Source organism: Lates calcarifer, linkage group LG13, assembly GCF_001640805.2.
Source record: "Lates calcarifer isolate ASB-BC8 linkage group LG13, TLL_Latcal_v3, whole genome shotgun sequence".
In the NCBI taxonomy this organism is placed as follows: domain Eukaryota; kingdom Metazoa; phylum Chordata; class Actinopteri; family Centropomidae; genus Lates; species Lates calcarifer.
In genome coordinates, this window is record NC_066845.1 from 22,848,041 (window position 1) to 22,873,020 (window position 24,980).

The window sequence follows — 24,980 nt, forward strand, 5'->3', positions numbered from 1 at the left end:
AATTTGTGATTTTGGGCTATGGTTCTTGCGTTAGAAATCTTGACAGGCGCTCTCAACTTCTGATCTCAAGTTATGATTTTGGGTTTTATATAATAATATGTAATTTTTCCACTACTATACGTATGTGTGCAGTATACTGTATTTTATTTATTTATTTCAACCACAGAAGGAAGAGAGCAGTTATAAACAGTCTGATGGAAGCCATTTTATTAGCTTAACACACATCCTGCAGCAAGTATTGTTCATGGATGTGGACATAAAAACACAGACTAGTGATAATACTGATCTCTCTCCTCATACACAGTGGATTACTAGTTACAGAATATCACTATACAGCAATAACTAATGACAACATTGTGGTCAAACACAGGCAAGCAAAAGGAAACTGAATCTCTACAGGACAAAAATACAATGCCAGAAACACTGCTGAGTATTGAGACAATGTACAGGACACTACCCAACTACACTGTATATGTATCTTTTAAATGCTTAATCTACAGCTAAATGTACCGTCAGAGTGCATTGGCATTTCCAAGGTCAGACCAGATAGATAAATTAGATTATTTGTACAGTATTGCATGGTTGTTACTATATGGAAAGCGCTACATAAAAACTGGCATCCAGTAAAATAAGAGAAGAAAGTTACATATTGGTATGGGAAGGATTACAGTGGAGGTGAATATTCAGATAATGTGTCAAATCCATGAGTCTCCAGTAAAAAAGACCACATTGTTACATTATAACTGTGAAGCAGTGCAACATTGTCCAAGTACACTCTACCCTCTGGACTCTCCAGTTTTCATTTATAGCCCATAATCCCTGAATCTCATCCAGTCATCTAAACTAATTCACATACATCACATTTTCAAGAAATAATCATCCCACAATATACAATGAACAACATTCAACACAAATTCAGTCTCTTCCAATAAACTTTGATCAACATCGGAACACTTCATTTAAAACACAGTTTGGTTTATGAGTTAACAGAAACAGAATCATGTACAATATCATGAGTTATGTCTGATGTGTCACAGTGTGAGGGGGGGTCATTGTTTGGTGTTACTGCTGTATGAGGGCTGAGGAGGGAGCACTACAGGAGCTTCTTAACTGGTCTGCTTTTCTTCCTCTAATTCTTTAAGGGCTTTTAGAAGGCGAGAAGGAGTGAAGATCTCAGTTGATCCTGAAAGACACAAGAGGATGTATGATCATCTTTCAGTACAATTACAATGACTAAAGGGAAGTATTATAAGTCCATGATAATAATCTATATACCTTACTCCCGACAGTGTTTTGTTGGTGAGGTTAGATCAATCTAATATCCCCAATCATTGAATGTGTTTTTGCATTCTAAAATGTATAGGGTAATCCCAGTTCATTACAGTACTCAAATCTACATCAGGTCTTAAAAATCTTGGACAAAAATCAAATAAGGTGTTAAACTGTTTAAATGAGGTGTCTTATGTATAATCAATGCATGGCTCAGAGGCTAAGTTAAACTGTTAATTTCTGTCTATGAGGATGTGGCTGCACATTCGAAGAAAAGTGACAAAGAAGTGTCTTGGAAAAGAGAACTGCCTGCTATAGACACAAAAAAGGAGACAAAGAACAGTGGCAGTGCAGAGATGCAAATCACAGGGATGGCTGTGGAGGGATTAAAAGGGGGGTAAGGTACAACACAACACCAAAGGTCAAACAGGAAGATACATGAAGAGGAAAAGATGACTTTTGAGTTATAGATTACCATTGTATTGAACTGTGATCTGAGGAAAATTATCTGTCCTGAGCTTAATAAAGCCTCATAGGTAGACTGAATTTTAAAAAATGTTAATCTTACGCATTAAACACATTTTGCATAACTTCTATGAATCTCATACTCATAACTGCCACAAATACATTACCAAGATTATTTACCTTTAGTTTATGTGCTACAAGTTGCATCTTAATGCATTATACATATGCAGTGTTAGCAGGAAACAGCGGAGCCAGTGATCTACATCGAATACATGGATGATTTCAGTGACTATATTCTTTAACAGGTAAGTTTACCAACAAGACAAAAACACTGATGTATTCCTTCAAGATATACATTATGAAGCACGAGGATCAGAGTCAGTTACTTCACAAACAATAAGGCAGTATTTGGGTGTCAGTAAAAATCACTGAGAAAAAATACTGCAGGGATCAGAGTGGTTCAAAGGTAAGACAGTGGACAGGTGGGTTGACATGTCAGAACTCAGGGATTCACTAATCACATCATGACCTGTGTATTTACTTCCAAATGTCTTTTCATTCTGCAGGTGGCTCCTCTGTGCCCTCTGGTGGGGCATTGGGGTCCAAGAAGTCTGGGTGCTGTAGTTCCTGTAGGTACTTAGGGGGGGTGAGAATGTGGGTGGAACCTATAGGGGAGAAAAGCCTGAAAGCTCAAAAAGTTGCAAAATGCTGCCAAATAAGATTGTTCTGAGAGGTCAGTATGACTAAATACCAAAGTCAGACAAATATCTTTGACTAAATGCCTGATGAAATCTGAACTGTAGATGATTTTGCAGATTCACTTGTGTTCTCTTCTTTTCTGTACCTGACACTGCATCGATTTCCTGAAAGTCACAACAGCGTATCAGCTCTCACAGAGAATGTGATTAATGCTATTACATAGAAGTCAAGCCTGCTGAATCAGCTGTACACAAGATTTCCAAACTCACATCAGCAAGATTCTAAATATTACAAAGTCATACTGGATCAAACATTCTATTTTCAACTCTATATGAAATATTCAATACTGAAAATTAAGCATCAAAGACTGAGATACCTTGACTTTTGACCACTAATATGGGTCAAACTGCAAAAAACTGGATCCTGTACTTCCTACATGGAACTGGATAACATCTTATGCAATCCTTCCTGCCAGGACAGTGCCAATGTCTTTCAAACTCCAAACCCCTGATTTGTAATGCACATTTTACCAAGCCCAAAAAAATAACCCTGATGACATCACCAAGACGTCATCAGGGTTATCTTCTCAGACTTGATGATACTCCAGCACCACAGAGGTCATTATACATCTGTTCTTACAGGCGGAGTAGCAAACCTTGTGATGTGTAAAACAATCCACATGTATAAAATTGGTAAAGCAGAATTTTGAATACTCTGGTCAGTTCTGTTTCTGTCCAGTTGACTCACCAATCAGGGCTTCCCACTTGCCATTGGCCTGGGTAACCTCATACACGCAGCGCATCTCGCTATATGTCATCCCTCCAATAATAAAGATGATGATCCTGGGCCCCGTCTTCATCTCTGTGGGGCCCCTGTTCTTGTGCCAGTTACCATAGCGAGCACTGGATGATGGATAATAGATAAGCATTTACTGGGAAACAGTTGAAGACTTTACAATTCAAAACAATAATAATGGCTCTACTTAAATGTATTATTTAGTTATTGAAGCCATTTATTGAAATGATGTCACTTGAATTGTAAGCACCATACATATAAAGACTACAGACCTTGATGGAGCACTGGCTTTGGCAGATGCTTGTCGTTGGGAAATGTACGGGTACTGCTTGGGGTCAAGTTTGTCCTCAATAGCATCCTGTGGGAATACATATAAGTTACTACAGTTTGCACCAGAAACAGACTCACCTACGTAACAGTTCTTGCCCAAATTACTATCTAAACCCTAGGACAGGATTAACTTTTCAAGGTGAGGTGGGGAATAATAATAATTCTCTATATTCCTGTACAGTGTTGGTCATTGTACCAGACAAAATAACAGGGTATAGCAGAGATTACAAATGGACTTGTACTTATGTAGGGCTTTTCTCGTCACATCGACCATTTAAAGCACTCCACACTACAGGATACACATTCACCCATTCACTGATGCTACATGGGGTTCAGTATCTTGCCCAAGGATACTTCTACATGGACTGGAGAAGCCGCGGGATCGAACCACTGACCTTCCGATTAGTGGGCAACCCGCTCTACCTCCTGAGCCACAGCGGCTCAGCGGCCCCAGCACATGAGATGAACTCTTTCTCTCCTGATGCTTTTCATTTTTTACAGTCATTGTATTGGTTCACAAAAAGTAATGTTCAAAAACATCTCAAACCCTACCACCCCCACCTGCCCTGCAGGGGGCTGGGCTTCTCCCAGCTGACATTGGGCGAGAGGCGGGTACAGATTGCCAGTCCATTGCAGGGCCAACATATATAGACAAACAACCATTCACATTCACACTTACAGACAATTTAGAGTCACCAGTTAACCTAACAGGCATGTCTTTGGACGGTGGGAGGAAAGCACGGGGAGAACATGCAAACTCCCTACAGAAAAGCCCCAGGTGAACCTGGGCTCAAACCCGGATCCCTCTTGCTGTGAGGCAACAGTGCTAACCACTGCACCACCGTGCACCAGATATAACATTATTAAACATTATTAGCAAATTAGAAGCACCTCAATAAGATCCTTGACAAGAGGAGTCCACCTGGAGAGCTGGTAGGTCTGCTCACTGATCCGTTCTTTACGATCCGGCTTCTTGGCTTTCTTGGCGGTGCCCTGTGATGAAATGACAATAATATCACATTCTTTCACTACTCACATTAGTAGATCAACTCACTGAGTCATTTTTAGACTCTTCACCACATATCAGTTATTCAGCCTTAAAATATATCTTTTTCCTATAAAAAGTGGCTATTATGCCTCTAGGTTGAGGTAAGCACAATGACCATCTTTTGAAAAAATAAAAATACTGCCAGAGATCTAATGGGGGTTTATTATGTCCATCACAAAATCCCTTATAGGGTTTTCTCTGTAGCTGGGCATGTCCACAGAAAATCCATGTGAGTCCACTATAGTTAGCCACTGCAGAGCCCACAGCAGTTTTTCCTTTTCACACTGCAGTGTGTTTACTTAAGTGAGCAGTCCACAGTTTGGCCTGCCCTCTATTAGCTAACATGTCCATACAGCAGATCAGCTCATGTGGGTTCAGGATGCATTTCAAAAATAAAACAACACAGACAAACAAAGCTGAGTAAAGTCTTTCATTTTTATACACTGTATGGGTGCTATATGAAAAAGAACACCATAAAATTGGTAGAAGGGACATGAGGTCCACTTGTGTTCAGTAAACTCAATATAATGCATACAATGTGGTGCAAACCCTGTTCTATATTCACCCTTTTAACATTTTTTTTAACCAATTAGAGTATCTTAGCCTCTCATAAAATCATGTTTCTTATGCAGAAAGACAATATTTTTACACTCTACATTACATATACCAACACTGGTCAAATTTGAAGTTTTCCATATTTAGCATTAGTGCTTGGTGGTTTAAGTGACATTCCCAAGGGAGTCAATGCATGGCAATAACTGAAAGTTATTTAAATATATTTCATTAGACACTAAGGCTCTGAATGACAGTTATATATTGACATGCTTGGGGCTTGGGGCTGACACCCTCTGTGTCACACTGTGGTTTATTGGATTCAATCCCACATACTCTGTCCTGCTGCTGGAAGTACAGCTGAGAATTATTCTCAGCAAATGCACTATTTCCTCCTGTTTGAGTGATGCTTGCTAAAACTACAGTGTCCAGCTGTTTTAGAAAATTATTGAGCCTCTTAACTATTAACACATTATTGGTTTTGGTCTTTTGATTTTTGTTGAGAATGAGGACAAGTGATTCTGAAAATCTACATTATGTGTATAATGTGTATAATCAGCAAACTGACAATAATCCATGTGTCACATGTTATTATACAGAACTGCACCTCAGAAAGGAAGAAAGGTGTTTCATGACACCTTTAGATGTTTTAGGGAAATGCAGACAACCTGCCTTCAGTTAAAGTTTATAATGAGACACTGAGGTTGTGGGCCAGGACAGCTCACCTCAGAGATAATGGGAACGCCCATGTGGGCCATGTTGGAAATGATGTCACTGTCCTCTGGTGGGATGTTGGCATGCTGAAGGAGCTTACACAGGTTCTCCTCAGTCACCCCTGACACACACATACAGACACACAAACACATGCAGATTTTCAGGCCATACATGCAACACACACATGCATGAGAGCATGCACATTTCTAAGGTGTAATGCATGCCATCAGAAGGAAATTTGAGAGTGGATTAGCAGTGAAAAAAACAAACTACTACAAAACTACTAAACTACTTACTACATACATATTTTAAGATTCAAATATTACATTAAAATACCAAAACAACAAGAACAGGATAGTGGATATCTGACCGTTCTTAAGGAAGATGTAGAGCAGAATGATGCGGATCTTGTCAGACACACTGACATTAGCATCCAGTAGAATAGGTACAATGAGCCTCATGGGATCCTTGATCTTTTCTCCCTCTGCATCTGTGCCCATTGCCAGATCCTTTAAAACAATGGCAGACAGAAGAGGCCAAATCTCAACATAACTGCCACATAAGTTCCCACAAGTTCAACAACACATATGATTATGAGTTTCTGTGTAGAAATCTAGTAGATTCACTGAGTTATGCTGTAAATTATGCTGTTGGCAATGAATTGAACCCCATTTTCAGCCTGTTGTTCACATTTTGTCAAACTGGCACTATGACAAATATGCCAAACTAGCTACCAGCAATTCCTTATCCTTATTTATTGCCCTTACTTTCACAGCTTCTGTGCCACTCAGGGGGGGTTGAAAACCTCTGTACCAGGCTAACAATGTCCTGACTTCAGCTACATACATAATGCACAGACATCAGACTGATCTAATCTTCTGGAATGAAAACAAATATGCACATTTCCCACACCAGTCATACATACATGCTGCCACCGGTTGCTTTATTGGAATGACAAATTTAACTGTCAGCTGATTTACCCTCACTATTGTTCCACAGTCTACAGACAGATCTAACTGAATAATAGGGGTGTCTGTGATCTACCTGTTCTACACGACAGAGTTTGTCCACAGTGCCCTGGTAACGGTTCATACAGTCCTCTGCCAGGTGGAGATGGGTTGAATACTGAGATCAGAGAGCAGAGACAATGTAAGTGAATTTGACACAGAGGAAATAATAAGCAGCAAACAATCTTAAAAGAAGCATGTTTTTCCAGGCTTCACTTATATGTTTCAGGAAATCTACAATAAACTAAAAAAGTTGACAGCTTCCATGTACAGTACATAAAAAGTGTTTTCTGAACTTGTGTGCTAATGTTAACTAACTCCTTTCAATGTGAAGGAGCAGCGGCTCTACACTGAGCCCCCTCTGGATGGCTCCTTACCGTATTTCTAAGGGTAAGAATGGCCACACTGAGGAGAACACTAATTTTGGCCACTTGTATCCACAATCTCAGCGTTGCAGTCACTACCCAAAGGGGGACCCAGGGACCAACTTCCAGGATCAAGAATGCAAACACAGAATGGAATCTGAAACACTCTGTATAATACAAGCTGTCTTGTGTCTGAAGCATGTAGCATGTTCGCCAACAACATCATTTTTCATTTTGCCATGTTTGTGCATGGAAGACTGCTCTGTGTTCCTACTGGTCTGCGTCCCAGATGTGGCATCCACTATTATACACTGTACAAAATAAAATGATTCATTGTCACATCTGACACCCATATATGGTTCATTGGGGGTTGGGTCATGCTATTGTTGGGCTTATATTATGTAATCTGAACATAGCTGAATATAGTGAGTGACACACTAACTACAAAGTTGACCTGTTTAATTGTAGTACCACAGGGTGCTTTGGATGAAAACATGTAGCAAACTGTGTCAGATACTGTAACATAACATGATGTAACTATAAATGTACAGTGACTCTTCACCTCCTACCTTACTGAGTTCTTTCTGATACTGAGGCATCTTCTTCAGCATCTGAGACAGTTCCTTCATGGTGGTCTGAAAGACACAGGTGAGTGATATACGTCATCAGTGGTAAAAGTGATAAATTACTATTTTTCATGTAGTATATATGAGTGGTGGTGGTGTAAATAATACATTTATTACAGTACCATACAGTGGTGGAAAAACGTTTTCGGACACACCATGCATTTGTGAAATATTAGAATCACTCTTAGGTCTTCAAGTGCAATTTCTTTTAGTACAGTCACAGCCAAAACAAATCCTAAAAAAGCCATTAAAAACTTAGAATTAATTGGCTCCATAAAAATACATAAGACATATTGAGTATTGGGTCAGTGATCCACGAATGAAGGTCTCGCTTTTTATTAAAAGACTATTTTTGTTGCCGTGCTTCGTGTCTATATAAAGCCAGCACATTTGAAAGTTCTTCAGAGACAAAACTGGCTAAAACGAGGAACCTAACGCAGGAAACAGGCCTGAAGATACAGATTCTCAGCCAGGAAGGGTACAGCTGCTGCCAGATAGCCAGGAAGTGCAGATGCAGTCCTTCAGCAGTTGGATACACTCTGCAGAAATACAGACGAACCAACAGCTTGGAAGACAAACCAAGATCTGGGCGTCCAAGGGTTTCTTCAGCAAGAAATGACCACATTCTGATCCACATGTGCAGGGAAAACCACCAAATGACATCACAGGAGCTTCAGCAGCAGTGGTCAAACCAAACTGGTGTCCAGTGTTCCACCTGCACTGTATGTGGCCCACTTTTAGATCATGGCTTAAGGTCCTACAAGGCTGTCAAGAAGCCCCTGATCAATGAGAGACAGAGGTTAGCCCGGCGTCATTGGGCCCAAGCACAAAAGAACTGGACAGCCAGGAACTGGAAGAAGATTCTGTGGTCAGATGAGTCCAGCTTTATCCTCCTCCTGATAATGTGAGGGTACACAGAAGGCCAGGCGAAGCATTAACTCCAGCATGTACAGTACCTACTGTCAAGCATGGTGGAGACAGTACCATGGTTTGGGGATGCATTACTTTTAATTAAGTACATTTCTGACTAGGAGTCTTCACCCATAATAATGTAATTACTACAATGATTAAAAGTGCAGGTCTTGTGCATGATTCTTTGTCTCTCCTTTCATCTTTGTGTGACGGGTGTGAAGGACAGTTGGGAGCAGAAACGCAGTAATGGATCCTGAAACCAGAGCAGAGTAACAGTGTGTCCTCTACCTTTTCTCCAGTGTTCATCTTTTTGCTGGCAGAGAATTCTTTCAGAGAACGAGTCACAGCCCTGTACATGAGAGAGACAGAAAAATGAGAGAATGCGTTAGTGAATGAAAACTAAGGCTTTCTGTATGCTGATTCTTGAAAGGAAATATGTTCTGTGGCAGCTTCGTGACAAAGCTTTACAGAAGGTTCGTGGTAGCGGACGTTGTTCCTGTTTATCCGTGCCATGAGTGTACATGTGTGAGGAGAGAGTCAAAGCTACTCACGTTGACACCTCAGCAATGTGTTTGTGTCTCAGAGTCAGCCACAGGTCATCATCTTCATCCAGCAAAACCTCCTTCATTCTGGTCTCTCCCATCCCACTGGTCTCAAAGCTGACAGAGACGGAGACAGAAGTTACAGTCTGTATGAATGGATCTAAGAGAGAGAGAGAGTCTTTTTTTGTTAAAATAAATTTAGTCAGTGGGACTGAAAATGCTTTTCCAGTGCAAATCAACACTGAGGAGTTTGGTCATCTTTATGTTGTGCATTAACCTTTCTGCTTCTTCCTTGTACTAAGACAGGGCATAGTGTTACTATATTGGCTGAGACATTTGGGTTGTATTTAACTGAAAGAGCTGCCCTGCCACCACTGTAATGTCTAACATATATTGATTGTCGCAGTAAAAGAAAACAACAAGTACTGAAATGAAATGTACACCCAGAGCTCAGTGACTCCTTGCAGCTGTCCTTCAGTATTGTCTTTTACCTGTAGACATCGTTGTTGATGCCCAGCAGGTCGTAGGCCATGGCCTGCAGCGTGAGCTCATGCAAGATAGGTGATACAGGATCAAAGCCACGATCCAGAATGAGCAGCTGAGTACGAGACTTGTCTGGACCCTAGAAGCATCAGAACAGACACACAACACTGCACACACTGTGGAGGACTGGCAGCTATTTTGTATTCTTTACATGCAGCTCACCGTTGAATATTGATAAATTACACAGGATCTGGTCCCACAGAAGTTAATTATTTTGCAAACCGCAGACTTCAGTTATCCATTCCTCCCCTTCTTTAAGAGATATAACAGCTACAACTATTACAGTGGTTGATTAAAAACATCGCATCTCAGAAATTTCAGTTATTAAGAGTAATGAAAAGGGTCTCAGTTTTCATTTGATGATCATTTCCAATAGAGGAGCATATCATCCCCTCAGCTGTCAAGTCAAAACATAACAACAATCCACTAATCTGAGTTGCTGCATATGAGCTTTATGTTACTGTTGGTCATATATGACATTATGCAAGTGTCAGGCAATATATTCTCTGCTCTTTAAATCTGAAAGACACTGAAACAGTGAATTTTCAGTTATGCATCTGGATCTCAACATTGGTAATTAAGTCTTTTCCCTACCTCTCCCATGGTGGGGTCATCAGCCTTGTAGCCGTCCAGCTTCTCCTGAAGCATCTGGGCCAGAACTGCACAGTCTTTGTACTCCCTGAACCAACACATACATACAGCATCATGCAAAACAGCTTTAATGAGGAAATGCTGATCATATGTCTGTTGAACATAATTTCCTTAAGAATGTCTGTATAAGTAGTGTGAGAAATATCCAGTGGTATAAAAAAAACCTTATCTCATCCTGTTCTAGTTTGTGTTAGAGACAAGGCCCTTCAGTGGTTCTTTGTGGAACTGTGATGACTGATATATCCCATAATTTGTCAAATTAGAATAAAAAATGAAAAATCTGAATGCAGAACTCAGTGTAGTTCTGATAAATGTGTTATACTGCAATTTTAGAGTGTAATGCTTATTCAAAAGTTTATCTATAGTACTACAGTATACAACTTGTTAGACAACCATCTGAGCTTGATGCTTGTGGAATCTTGGTTCTTTGTGGACTCATGGTTCAAATCTATTTTATGATGCTGCTATAGATTAAAAAAAAGCTGTCAACAAGAGGATCGCCCAGTTACTGTGAGGAGCAGTGTTTGCTGGTACTATGTGAAGTATTGTTCAACATTGTGGTGGTCTAATTACTGTAAATTGTCAAAGGCTTGTTTTCAAATAATAGCCATGACCAGTATGAAGAAATTAGGTAGTTTCTAATAAAGGCAAAGGGTCCATACAAAAAGGACATGGATTACGCTTTGACAGCGACTTAACATTGATTAAAAAACTTTAACAAATGTTGGTTCTACTGTGGAACCTTCTCCCAGTTTGGGTCCAGGAGGCAGACACCCTCTGTACCTTTAAGAGTCGGCTTAAAACTTTCCTCTTTGATAAAGCTTATAGTTAGAGTTGGCTCAGGTTTGAACCATCCCTTAGTTATGCTGCTATAGGCCTAGACTGCCGGGATGCACTGAGATTCTCTCTCTCTCTCTCTCTCTCTCCACAGTATGGATACATATCCCATAATGTTACTAACTCTATATCTTCCCTTTCCTGTAGTATTGTGCTCTCCCGTCTCTCTCTCCTCTTCTGTCTCTTTCTGCAGGTATTTCTGCCTCTGGAGCTGTAGATTCTGATCTGTGATGACACAGATGCTCTGCTATGTTCTTCTATCACTATTCTCTACCCCCCTCTCTCCCCCTTCCCCACTCTCTCTCTTTCTTAACCCAACTGGTCGAGGCAGATGGCCGCCCACCCTGAGTCTGGTTCTGGTTCCTAAAAGGAAGTTTTTCCTTGCCACTGTCACCTAGTGCTGCTCATGGTGGGATTTGTTGGGTCTCTCTCTGTAAATACCTATTTTAAAGAGTACGGTCTAGACATGCTCTATATGAAAAGTGCTTTGAGATGACTGTTGTTGTGATATAGCACTATAGGAATAAAATAGAAATAGAATAAAATTGAATTAATAAGTAAATGCAGTTAATTAGTGGATCACAACAGTAAAGAAGCTCAAGTGGTGGGTATGAAATGACTCTAGATTTACACTGGTGGTATTAATGCTGTAGAAACGTATGGGTGAAGTTAGGTATTTACATTAATTAATTATTGACAAAGATATCAAATTTAGCATTGAAAAAAGCAACTGAAACAGGTTGCCTGTCTCACCCTCTGTATCGGACTCCAGGATACTCTTTGAGTGTGGCACAGAGGGTGGCAATCTGCTCAGCACAACGCTCCAGCATATTATTCTTCACATCGGTCTTGAAGGGGCTGTAGAAGTCCTGAAAGGCATCCACCTTATCCAGGGAGAAGACCTGGTCACATAGAACATGACAGAGAGACAATTTGAACATTTCATTTGATTAATGGTCATCTACAGGGAGTGCTTGACCTCAGCTGATTCAAAGCAAGGATGGACGGTTTTTGACATGGGTGTGCATTAAAAGCTTTAATTATATTCAGCATTGATGGAATTATAGTGTTCTATGATGATCTAACTGCTGATTTAAAAAGCTTAATCTATGGCAGAACAGAAATAATAATCATTTGGGCTTTAAAATGGTTAAATATTACATAAAGATATATTAGCCACCAGAAGCTTCTGTCCAGAGCTGACACTAATTAAACCCTTTTGCACACACACTCTCTTAGAAACACACACAAACATGCACCCATCTGTTACTGACTCCAATATAACATAACAACCCCTGTGCTTTATCCTGTCACACATCTTATCTGCAGCTCCCATTGCCTATAGAGTATGAGCACTGATCAGCCAATGAGGTAAAGGGATGAGAAGAGGGCAGGGATGTGGGGCTGGCATGATGTGTTCCTCCCTCTCAGGATTAAAATTACAGGACAAAAGCAGAGGATTGACGACTAAAGCTGATCCAACACTGTCAGTCTGGTTATTCTTTAGCACCGGTCCTCCCTGTGTTGAGGAACTGTGTCAATATCACAGGACCAGCTGGGGAGGGGAGATCAATACATTTCCATTTAGCTTAGGAGAAGGTATTTTTTAACAACACGGGCAGCCATCATTACATTTTAATTTATCCTTTCCTTGCAAAGACCCTAAGCAGCTGGTCCCCGGATCGACTCCCAGTTCGGCCGGACCTTTACTGTGTGTCATTCCCCTGCTCTCTCTCCCTGTTTCCTGTCTCATCTCCACTGTCCTGTCTAAATAAAGGTGAAACAAAAGCTATTGCAGATCAATTGTTATTATTTGCATAGGAAAAGTTTGAAGTTTTTCAATCAGAGACATCATATATATATATATCATATAGCACGTTCATTGCTATGCAAATGACACCCACTTATATTTATCTCTGAAGCCAGATGAAACTAATTAGGTCATTACATTTTAGGAATGTCTTAAAGGCATTAAGATCTGGATGTCTGTCATTTTTTACTTCTGAATTCAGACAAAACTTAAGTTACTGTAGTCAGCCCTAAACACCTGAGAAACACATTATCTGATCACATAGTTGCTTTGGATGGCATTACCTTAGCCTCCAGTTCTACTGTAAGGAACCATTTTTGACAAGGGCAGGTCCTTTGCCTCACAGATAGAACAAGTTTCTACGTCAACCTTCTTCCACCTGTGCAATATTAAGAAAATGAAAACTGTATCACCTGTATCACAAGGATGTAAAAAAAATGAGTCTACATAGTTGTTACTTCTAGACTAGACTATGGAATTACACTGGTAATTATACTATAATCATGATATGATTATAATCATTTCAACTCTGTGAAAAGCCTCCAGTTGATTAAAAATGCTGCAGAGTGAATGCTGACAGGAGCTAGATCTAGATCTATTAGCTGACTGTATAATCTAGAATTGAAGTCAAAATCCTCATCACCAAGCTCATAATTTCTTTAAGACCTCATAGTAACAATTCATTCTCCAAGAGTAGAATAGGAGGCAGTGGAGCCAGCCCCCTGCACCACAGACAATGTGTTTCACAGTATTGCTACCAATGAATGTGTGTGTGTTCTGACCAATGACACAGGTCTGCAGGTTTTACAACCTGTTGACTGAAATCCTTGCAAACCTCATTATATCTATATATATCTGAGGTAGACAGTTACGAGCGGCTGCCACAGTCTAATCCCAGTCTACACAGTGTCTTACCTGTGACTCATAGGGGAGAAAGGCGACATGGATCTCAGTCAAGGCCTTCATGGCTTTGGAGGCGCGGGATTTTGTCAACAGTCCAAACAAGGAGTCTGGGATCGCTGCAGAGAATCACAGAATAACATGGTTTAAAAGTCACTCTTGCACCTAATACTGGTAGAAGAACCAATATTATACATTAACATCAGCATAATAGTCACAAGGAATACTATACAATCTGTGAAACACTTTTATAATGGCCTCTGTGGCCCTGGAGGAACTTTGTCTGAGAAAAAAACATAACACTGAACTGACGGTTCTGACAGTTACCTCAGCTTGATTTGTTTGTCGTTCGTGACAGTCATCATTCAGGTTATGAAATCACAGTGCCAGAGATTCTTGATGTTTCTTAGTCAGGAGACTGGCAACATTACAACTCTGACCCCAACCAATCATCAACCAAGAAACTGTAAACACGCTAATACAGTAAATATGCCATCCATGTCTCAAAGGAATCTACTAGCAGTGTGCGACTATGTATTTCACTGGCCATCACAGTGATGTTATATAGCCTTAAAGAAGATTCAACATTTTTGCTGGATGATTTGCTGCTCTCAGGGCTGCTTGTTAGAGCTTCAAGCTGCACCAAGTGTTGGTGCAAGTGTTGAGTGTTGGGTCTATTGTGGTCATGTCCACCACATTTTTGACAGGGTCTATCTCCAGGTTTATTCAGATCAGGTCTCTCTATCCTTGGGTCCCTTTCAAATTTGGTCTCAATTTTTGAAAAAATCAATTTAAACATTTTGGACGCAGGTTTTCCATGGATCTATTTCAAATGGGTCCAAATTTTAGGTATGGTTTAAACAAAAGTGCCACCTAATGGGAAACTGGATTTATGTATTTCAAAAGAGAAAGCATAAATGTTCAAGGAATTTCTAAATGAACTTTGAGTCTGTTAGTGTTCCATTTATATTCTGTTGGTGTGAAATGGATTTACTCACTGTCAGTGAAGAAGACGTGAGCTGCACGGTACCTGGGAGCCTGCGGGTCTCTGAAGTCATCAATCAGACCCTCAACAGACTAAGACAGGAAACAATGTTTTGCCTTAAGAACTGATGTGAAAAGACAATTCATCATTCGGTTCACAAAGTCAGTGGAAAGAAATATAAAATAAAAAACAGGACATTTAAAAGAACATTAATTGCAATCTTTACTGCCTCCACCACACTAACTAACTGTAACAACCAATGGAATTATATTTTTAAGTATTTAGATGAGTGATGATATTCCTCAGCTGTTGGACAAAATTTAAAAAATGCTGCTGAATGAAGAAAGCCAATTTTATTTTTATTTTATTATAAAAAGCCTGAAGAGATGCCGCATCATTTACCTCATCTGAGGGTGTGATCAGGTAGATGGCCTCCATGCTGGGTAGAGGCTCACGCCGCTTGCTAATGTCTTCTACAACTGAGGAGCACAGGAAAACAGTTCTAATCAGTGTTCATCACCCAGCTAGATTCAACTACAACAATGTTTTCTGAGTTTGTTGTTTGTAGGACCCTTAGAGCCCTCAGATTAGTCAGCGATTAATGTTGCAGAATCTCTGCAAAAAGGAACAGAGCTGTGCTCGACTCACAGCAGGTATTCATTTCTCAAAACACTACCGTATGCTGTAGGTCTACAGTCGTTCCCTCTGTCAAATGTCACATCACATTTTGAAATATTTCTTTGTTGAATTCTCTGAAAAAGTTTGCATCATAACCATTATTTATTCATTTCAATTCTATTCTGTTCTATTGTAAGCCTGGCCTTTCTGTTATTAAATTATCACCACTAAACCTTTCTGCCTTGGTGTGTGTCTGCATTTAAGTTCAACTTGCCTAAACCTCAACATTCCTGTTTACCTAGATGTTGTCTAGCAATGTACATGTTAATGCATATGCCATGAATTTTGCCAAAGGTGTGCATTTTTTTCTAAAATGTAAAATCTCCTATAATATGTCCATAATACAGTGTGTAATAAAAATAGTTACATACAGGGTCTTGAGGGACAAAATAATTTTGCATTCTACTTCAAAAGGCTTTCATTCTGGAGTCCTGTCCTCAAAACTGTAGTTTTTACTTCTTTCCACCTGATTGCCCTATTTTCACATGTTTAGCCACAGCAAATACACACTGTTTTCACTTCACTTTCTCCTGTCTTATGGAGCACTGTAGGTCAATGGAATAACTGTCTACAACTAAAATGGTGTGGGTATGTTCTTCAAAACGTGTTTGTGTGTGTGTGTGTGTGTGTGTGTGTGTGTGTGTGTATGTGTGTGGCATTGGCATTTAGTATATTTAGAAAATGTTTTATTTTTGTGATTTAAACAACAGTGACATTTTGTAAAGAAATTTCACTTGAAAACATTTTAGAAATGAATCATCCACATGACAGTGAGTGTTAATAGATCATTTTATCTTAACTGTATTAAGTTTAACTGTACTATGTTTGGTTAAACTTACTTCAAAGCTAGAGCTGAAGTGACCTAAGGTGACCTGGGTGGTTGTACTTACTGGTGATTCCCTCTGACATGATGTCTGTCATCTTACAGCAGGAAGAAACCATCCTCATACTCAACTTATCCACCACCAGCACCTATAACACAGTCGAACACAGCAGAGGTTTTTAGAAACATTTTATTTTGGATGATTTTATTTATGTTAAATTCCACAATTAAATGGGAATGATACCAAAGTTGATCAGAGTAACAGGACCATTACCTTCCACTTTCCCTTTTCTCTTGCCTTCTTGATGACATTGTTCATTATTTCTGTAAAAGAAAATTACAGTTTTAAAACATCAACGGACAACCTGAAAACGTTCACATGAAAAGTTAGTTACAAGAGTGGTGTTAAATCCAAGATCACTGTTGATTTACCATGGACATCATAATGACAATATGACAATGATAATTTGATATTAGGCTTGAGTAGTGAGCTATTTTGACTAAAGCTAATTTGGATATTTACATTCATTGTTTAAATCTGATTAATTAAAAATTCTGCCAGTAAATACCCTTCAGAAATGGAAGATTGAAAGAATGAAGGCAGGATAAACCTAATAGACTATATTAAACCTAATCCATTTCTTTTCGGCTCCAGTTCTAATCTTGTTTTGTTGCTGCAGTCATGACAACTGTTGAAATGTACTCGCACCTCAAAGCATTACAAAGCATGTGACCCACGAGTGAAAACAGCATAACAAAACAGCTGCCACCTGTTTGGGTAAACAGCATTTAACAACATTTTTTGCAAATAAATCTAGTGTGTAATGTTGACTTTAACACTGCTGGATTAAAGGACCAGTGTTTAGGATTTAGTGGCATCTAGTGGTGAGATTGCAGATTGCAACCAACTGAATAGTTGTCCCCTCTCTTTCCATGTGTATGGGAGAGTCTGTGGTGGCCATCAGGTGACAAAATGGTGTCAACTACTGTCAACTATATCAGTGTTTCCTCTGCCATTGTCTTGGGAGGGCAGTCAGCTCCTCCCAACGTAACACCCTGCCTCCCCAAGGAAAATCAAAAATAGGTTAACTAAATATTTTCATGGTGTGATGATGTATTAATGTTATTTACCTAATTTGATTTCAGCTCTGTGTGAGAGTTTATCATGTTTTGTTGTCATTTATGGTCACATTTCTCTCCTCTCCACCTGTTTCACAAGAAAAGCTCCTACAAGTGTTATAAGCCTCTGTAAAGTCATAGATGGACAGATGGCAGTGGCTCTGTTGCTGATGGCAGGGAAGCTGGCCCTAACCCTCTCCTGTATGTTTGTTGATAATTATTCATTATTATACAACCTGCTTAATATAATATGGCAAGTGAATTTGAAGCATGTATGACTCAATGTCAATATTGCTAATATATATATTTCAGAATTATCCATATGCTGATCAAGCATATCCAAATATCATCTCACACAAAACTGGAAGAGCTCAAGGAAAAAAAAAACTGAAAACAGGTTGAAGCACTTGAGTGCTGAGCTGACAGCAGAACTGCAATTCAACATACTGAACACACATGCACAATCTCATGATGCCCTGATTATGCAAATCTGTTCTGACAAGGAAGAAAAATAATGCTGACACAGTGGCAGTGTAACTGGACAGGAGGAAAACAGAGGGATAGATGAATAACATGATACCCTCATGAGGAAACTGTAGAGCAGTTCGCAGCTCACAGCAGCAAAATAATAGAAATATAATGTGATATAGTCAATAATAGGTTTGAACTCATTAAAGAGAGAAAACCATGGGGAGATGAGTAAGCTCCTGATCTATGAATCAAAGTAATGTCAGAGACAGAAGCCGGGGTTTCACAACATCCTGTCACTTGATGAGCAGTGTCCCAATTTTCTTTACTGGGGGGGGTTAAGCGTCTGTCCAGTCTGTCAAACTGAACATGAAGGGCCCACTGCAATCACTGCCTCTAATCTGCTCCCAATCCTCTTACTCCATCCACCACTCCACTATTTCTGGGCCATTTCTGTGTCAGCGGATGTGACGTCACAGGGAAGCAGCATCACTTGTCTCACATGCACACACACACACACACACACACACACACACACACACACACACACACACACACACACACACACACACACAAATAGTCATCTTCCAAAATAAGTCCACATGTCATGTGTCATGTCAAGGTCATGTGATAAACCTGAGTCAACTGTGCAGCTGATTTGTTTGTCATATTTAGGGAGAAGTTTATATAATTTATGACAAATCATTTCCATAAAGATGGACCAGATATTTCAACAGTCTCTGGTCTGCCAGACCCTGCTGTCTGAGGAAAGCTTGTAACGATGGCAAATGATGTGTAAAATAGTGAATGGTCCTGTTTATCCAATTAGTTAACAGGATTAAGTGGAGGTGTTGTGAAAGAATGAGACACAAGCAGTTCTCACAAGCAGGATAAACAACAACAGGTTGCTGCTGCGGCAGATAGATGGATGGATAGATAGATGTCTAATCCAGGTTTAGAATATAGTATTTTATCACAGTAACCACTGCAACTATGTAGCAGCAGCTTCTCTTCCCTGGCAAACACTAAAACACTATGCCAACTCAGCAATATACTGTAGGAAAACACTGAGACATTAATTATAATAATGTCCGACTGTAATCTCTACAACCCTGCCACAAGCACTACTACTGTATGTAAGAACTGTCTCCTGAATAGACAGAACACTCTTTTCACTGCATATATATATATGTATATATATATACATATATATATATATATATATATATATATACTATGCCAAAATTCTGACTATTTTATGTCTCAATGTTTTGAAATAATATATCACAACAATTCAGTAGATTCCCAGAATCCCAATTTGTTTTATAAGTTTTGTATTGTTTTTTAAACAGACAGCAGCTTCCCTGGGACTGAAGGTGCTCAGGGTGCTCTTAAGGTGAATCCTGCATTATTTAAACTTGATTTATACATCTCTGCTGAATCAACATCATAACTACAGCGTAGTCTGACTTGCACCTCCCTAGAAATGTAACTGCACATCATGGTGACACAGACCACAACAACTATTACTGGTCCACTCGGTCAGCTAACACATGTCTCCCAGTGATGAGCACAGAAAACTCACCCTCCCGTCTGCTTCAATCAGTTGAGTGGTCATACATACCATCTCCTCTGGCATCTTTTTTCTTACTGCATTGTAGTAATTTCAGTAGAAGTAACTGTTTTTCAAAATGTATTAAATACATGAAGAAACTTGATGGCAGAGGCTCTAGTATGTCAATCCTACACAGAAGTATAAACCAAGCTTTAGAATGACCCTGTGTCAAACTAATGCATATTCTTTAATATACTTGTATTAAACTAAACTACCACATGCAAGGGTCATTAGAGGCACACAGCTCAATTTTGCCTCAGGGCCCCTAGGAAGTTAACCCAGCCATGGACCGGCAGTTACACACCTATGAACCCTATGACCTTAAGAAAATCCCTGGCAAACCTTTGCATCCTGCTATCGAGGTGATATGTAGTTGTTAGTAACAGTTTATTACCATATTTATAGTAATGTCTGAATTTAGTTTTGACTGAGTTTGCACACATATGTACCTTAAAAAGTTCCCACTTGTTAAAATAAAATAAACTCTTGGTATGACAGAACACAGTCCAAGTCCCTGTACCTACAGGGTAAACATTAAATATGTCTGTCTCTGAGAGATCTGCTGATGGCTAACAGGTCCTGCAAAAATCAACATGGCTTGTAATGATCCAAAAAGTATAGTATGTACTTGGCAAGAACATTTTTCCTTTCCCTGAGAGATCACTGAGATTTTGAAGTTTCACATAATTGCTATCACTATCAATTCATTCAGCAGCTTGCATCAAGCAGTGAAATTTCAGCTCTCAAATACTGAAACCAGAAACATTGATGACCACTTATTAACTCCTGAAATAAGTTAAATCTAGATCTGGACAGTAGAGTACAGCCATACACTGCAAAGTTCACTGCTGAAACAGCTGTAATTGTGGCTTTGTTAATGCCTCCTAAAGCATTTACTTTCACTTTACAGTAACAAGTCATTAATGAGACCTTTTGAGCTGCCAAATTGTTCAAATTACTTTGAACAATTTGTTGCTTTAGTATTTATCCTCTAAGGCTGCAGAAGATCTGGACCAAAATGAAACACTTAACAAATTAACAGCATTTATTAACGGATTATCAATATTAATTACAGTGTTATTTCTAAATAAGAGGGACACCAGCGAATTGAATTTTTCACAACCTAGACATCCAAAATATGTTCTTATTGACATCTTAGAACGGATGTAAACGGTGTTTGTGTTAAAAATCACTAACCATGTATTAATAATCACTAACCATTAGTAAAACCGAAGACATATTTAATAGTATTATACTGTGTTTGACTATAATGTCACTCATTATCTGAGTGTGTAATAAACTTGTTTAACAGATGTTATTATAGGGTTCATAAATGCTACATAGGCCTTTTTTGCCCAGCAGTCTTGTCGCGTGCAGTATCTAAGTTATAATAATGACTACATGACGTTTAATGATGGACTACTGTGGATGTGGATATTGAACCAACAGTAGAAGCAAACATTTGTTTAGTTGTTGCTGAGGCTGTCGTGAGGTCTGTCCTCCTGCACCTCTCCTCCTGCTCTGAGAATGATGTCACAGAACTTAATCTGCACAGGCAAAGATTAGCGAGGCAGGATTTACAGCAAAGCAGGACTCCATGCTCTTACACTCCAGACAAACGCCAATAAACAGACAATTCCATCAGACAGAATAACAACAGAATAAGATAAAACAAAATGGTAGATGAATAATTCATCTGACTGACAGTGAAATCTCAAGAAGAGTCTGTTTACGCGACCCACGCGGCTCGGCTGCGTCTGTGCTTCTTGTGGGCATCGAATTTCCAAGAATTAGAAAAAAGTGTCACTAGAAGCTTCTTTGTCTTACATTAAATGTACATAAGGCAACAAGTGCGCTCGTATCCCATTAAAAAAATGTGATAATGGAGAGAGCCCTTAATGCCTATACAATACATTTCTTTGGAATAACAATACCCAACTCGGCTGTGGATGACAGACTATGACAATATGCTCGTGTGACAAAAGTAAAAATAATGTTATAAATGAAATAAACAGTTCTTACTCTCTCCAACAATGGCTTTTAATCCAAGTGGTGCCATAATGAGCCCTCTGCTGCGCGTCCAGCTCTCCACAGAAAACTAAGTGATGCTACAGTTCTGCCAAGCTCATAAGAATGAGCCAAGCATTTCCGTTCCAATTAAAATTAACATCCAAAATAAAAGCCCACTGTTGCGTAAGTAGTGCACTGCCATGGGGTAAAATAAGTAAAAAGTATATATTCAAATTGCCGACACACTTTCCTCATACTAACACAAGTCTCACTACACAGTCAACAGCACAACATAAAAATCAATTTGTATTAACTGTGAATCACTTTTCATTGCTTTGAGACAAAAGTCATTCAATCACCACATCTTTCAAAATTCATGAACAGTTTTCCACTCAAATTCAGCCACAGTCCATTTTGCACATGCTTATATACTATTGTACAAACTGTCAAACTTACATTAGCATCTAAAAACACACACACAAACAAACAAAAAACAAAAAACCTGACTACATGCACCACAGAGGATGAACACCCAGAGCTGTAGTCTAAAATGAGATTAGAGCTACCATAATTGATCATGTGATAAACTGTGGTTATCACTGTGCCACCAAATCTGCAGCTCCCAACAGTTATTCTGGTCGTCCAAAATTTCTGGCAAACCAATAGGTAACATGTGTTCTACAAGAGCACCTGACTGAACTGTGTACTTTAGTAGAGCTGTAAAATTGAGCATTTGTGCACAGAACAACTGAAGACATGAATGAACACCAGAAAAAGACAACGTCATCTGTTTGTCAACACCAGACAAAACCACAGTGAGCAGTGGAGATACAGGTTAGCAGTCTGCTTGCAACTGAAATGTCTGATGTCAGTAAACCACAACACAACCTTCTAACATTAAATATTTACAATAATTATATTTAGAAGAAAAATCTATTACAGTAGATTAATGTCTCACATATATGCTGGGTGTGTCACATATACTGTGTTGGCTGTTTTAAAGAGTTGAAGTAATTACTTTTAATTAGTTATCGTTTTTTTATCTTTGATTGAAGGCTGATAAGATGTAACTACATTTCACAACAGTGAATGTGATATAAGTAATTTATAAACAGCAAAATGAAACATGAAAAAGAAAACATATGGAAATATGACTGGTTTGGAATTTATACCATAAATCCAGGCTGTGTAAGTGTCCATAGGTGGCTGTTCATTTAAACAATGTGCAGAGCAGACACAGTCTCATACAGTTGCTGAATGCAGTTAGATAGACATGCTTACAACAGACTAAAGGCTTTTATTTTGAAGATAACATGTCAAAACCAGAAACCCAGTGCCTGCTACTCAGTCCCGACTTGGTGTAACAGAAGGATATAAATACAATAAAACACCTCAAGAAAGGACAAATAACAGTAAATTTGAATAATTTGGAGGATTTATTTTCATGCTTAAATATAAGTAAAATATATATTAGGATTCCACGGCTGTTGGCTGACGATTTTAAGTTCTCTGAGAATCCGCTGCAGGGTGCGGGTTGGCAGTCCATGAAGGAGAAGCGCCCCCACCCCTGGTGAAGCCGCGCACTGCAGACAGTTCTGAAAAAAGGGGACTGTTGCGTTTGGTGGCCATGAGAGGGCAGCAGAGGAGAAATAACCAGAGCATTCAACAGATCCTCACTCAATTCATCACATACAACATATCAACACAAAGCCTTCGGAAGAATCTTTACTGAAGCACACAGTCACTTTGAGCTTTTTCCTGATAATGTTTAATAAAACACAACTTTAATCACTTTAAATGCAACTGAAGGAAGTCCCACTGAGATCAGAAATCTCTTTTACAAGGGAGACCTGGCCAAGGTAGCAGCCATACAAAATGACAATTATCCAACCACAGTGGTCTCTCAAGAAATACAATGACATTCCTCCCACACTGCATTCTTTATGATCTCTTAAATCATTAATGGATATGAATGTTTTCAGAGAGGTTTCTGGAGATTATTCACTGACCATGGTGCGTGGTAGGAAACCGCTGTTTTGCCAAAATCTGTCAAAGCCCAAGTAACATTCAAGAACAGCCACACGCAGATGGTAACTGCTAGAGCTGACAGAGAGAAGGGTAGTGAGGTATTCTGGGAGTTCACCCAGCAGAGCTTTATAGATGAACATATACCAGTATTGTTGTCTACGAGTGCTGCTATCAACTAAATCATTGAGAACGCAGTGGTGATTGAGAGATTTTGCATTTGTAATGAAGCGCAGAGAAGCATGATACACTGAATCGAGGCTCCTTAAAGTGGAGGAGGCTGCGTGCACGGACAGTATATCACCATAATTAATCACAGACAGAAAGGTGTTGTCCACAGGTTTTTTCTTTGCAGAGAATGTGAAACATGATTTATTTCTGAAATAAAGCCAATCTTCATTTTGAGTTCCTTAACTAGATTAGAAATATGGACATTAAATGAAAGCTTTTCATCAATTCATATTCCCAGGTATTTATAGGAGGACCCCCTTTCAATCAATGTACCATCAGACATAAAAATTACTAGACTGTTAAGGTTTTGGGTTTTTAGACCCTTCAAAGCTCTTTGTAATGACTGAAATACAGTCTGAAGTTCTTCTATAGCCTGTGCTGCAGGGGGAGCAGATGTATAAATGACTGTCATCTGCATACAAATGCAATTTAGCTTGAATGTCTTTACCTAAATCATTTATAAAAATAGAAAATAAAATAGGAGCCAGAATGAAACCTTGGGGAAAACCTTTAGTTAACTCAAGAAAGTCTGTTAAGTCATTTTGTTTTAGTCAGCAACTATGGGGCCTACATTTACAGACTAATTTCTGAGTTCAGTATTTTTAGAGTGATTAAATTGTAATTTGACTACTGTTAGGCCCCAAAAATAATAGTACATGGGACATTAACTGTTTCTCCAAAATTATTATATTTCTGACGCCGTGGAGAAGGCTTTGAAACACCATTTTACAGAAAGTAGCTAGAATTTAAAATAATTATTTAGTTAACTGAAATGAAAAAATCTAAATGATTCAAACATTTTTGAGACTTTATCTGATGGTGTCGGATTGTGATTTCCACTCACGGTGACCTCTGTTTCTCAAATCCTGGCTTCAGCCCTAGTGAAGAGGTATTTTCAAAGCTGGTGTTAGCTATTTTCCCCGCATACTTGAACGCACCGCCGCTGGAAGGTGGGAGTTCA

General features: G+C 39.2%; 1 protein-coding gene across 2 annotated transcripts; it reads right to left on the minus strand.

Moving 5' to 3' along the window:
• Positions 1-195: 195 nt before the first annotated feature.
• On the minus strand, positions 196-21,911 carry stxbp1b (syntaxin binding protein 1b). Of its 2 annotated transcripts, XM_018668907.2 has the most exons (20): positions 21,776-21,911; positions 16,826-16,875; positions 16,619-16,700; positions 15,453-15,529; positions 15,064-15,142; positions 14,081-14,184; positions 12,109-12,257; positions 10,462-10,546; positions 9,816-9,946; positions 9,334-9,441; positions 9,071-9,131; positions 7,814-7,879; positions 6,917-6,997; positions 6,243-6,381; positions 5,884-5,993; positions 4,450-4,551; positions 3,501-3,586; positions 3,181-3,335; positions 2,276-2,399; positions 196-1,183 (listed from the first exon to the last, which is right to left on the minus strand). In XM_018668907.2, the coding sequence occupies exons 1-19, from the start codon at positions 21,810-21,812 to the stop codon at positions 2,290-2,292; spliced, it is 1,812 nt and encodes a 603-aa protein (XP_018524423.1). In that variant the 5' UTR covers positions 21,813-21,911; the 3' UTR covers positions 196-1,183; positions 2,276-2,289. The 2 variants fall into 2 exon arrangements, with proteins under 2 accessions (XP_018524423.1, XP_018524424.1); XM_018668908.1 differs by lacking the exon at positions 2,276-2,399.
• Between the last annotated feature and the right edge of the window lie 3,069 nt (positions 21,912-24,980).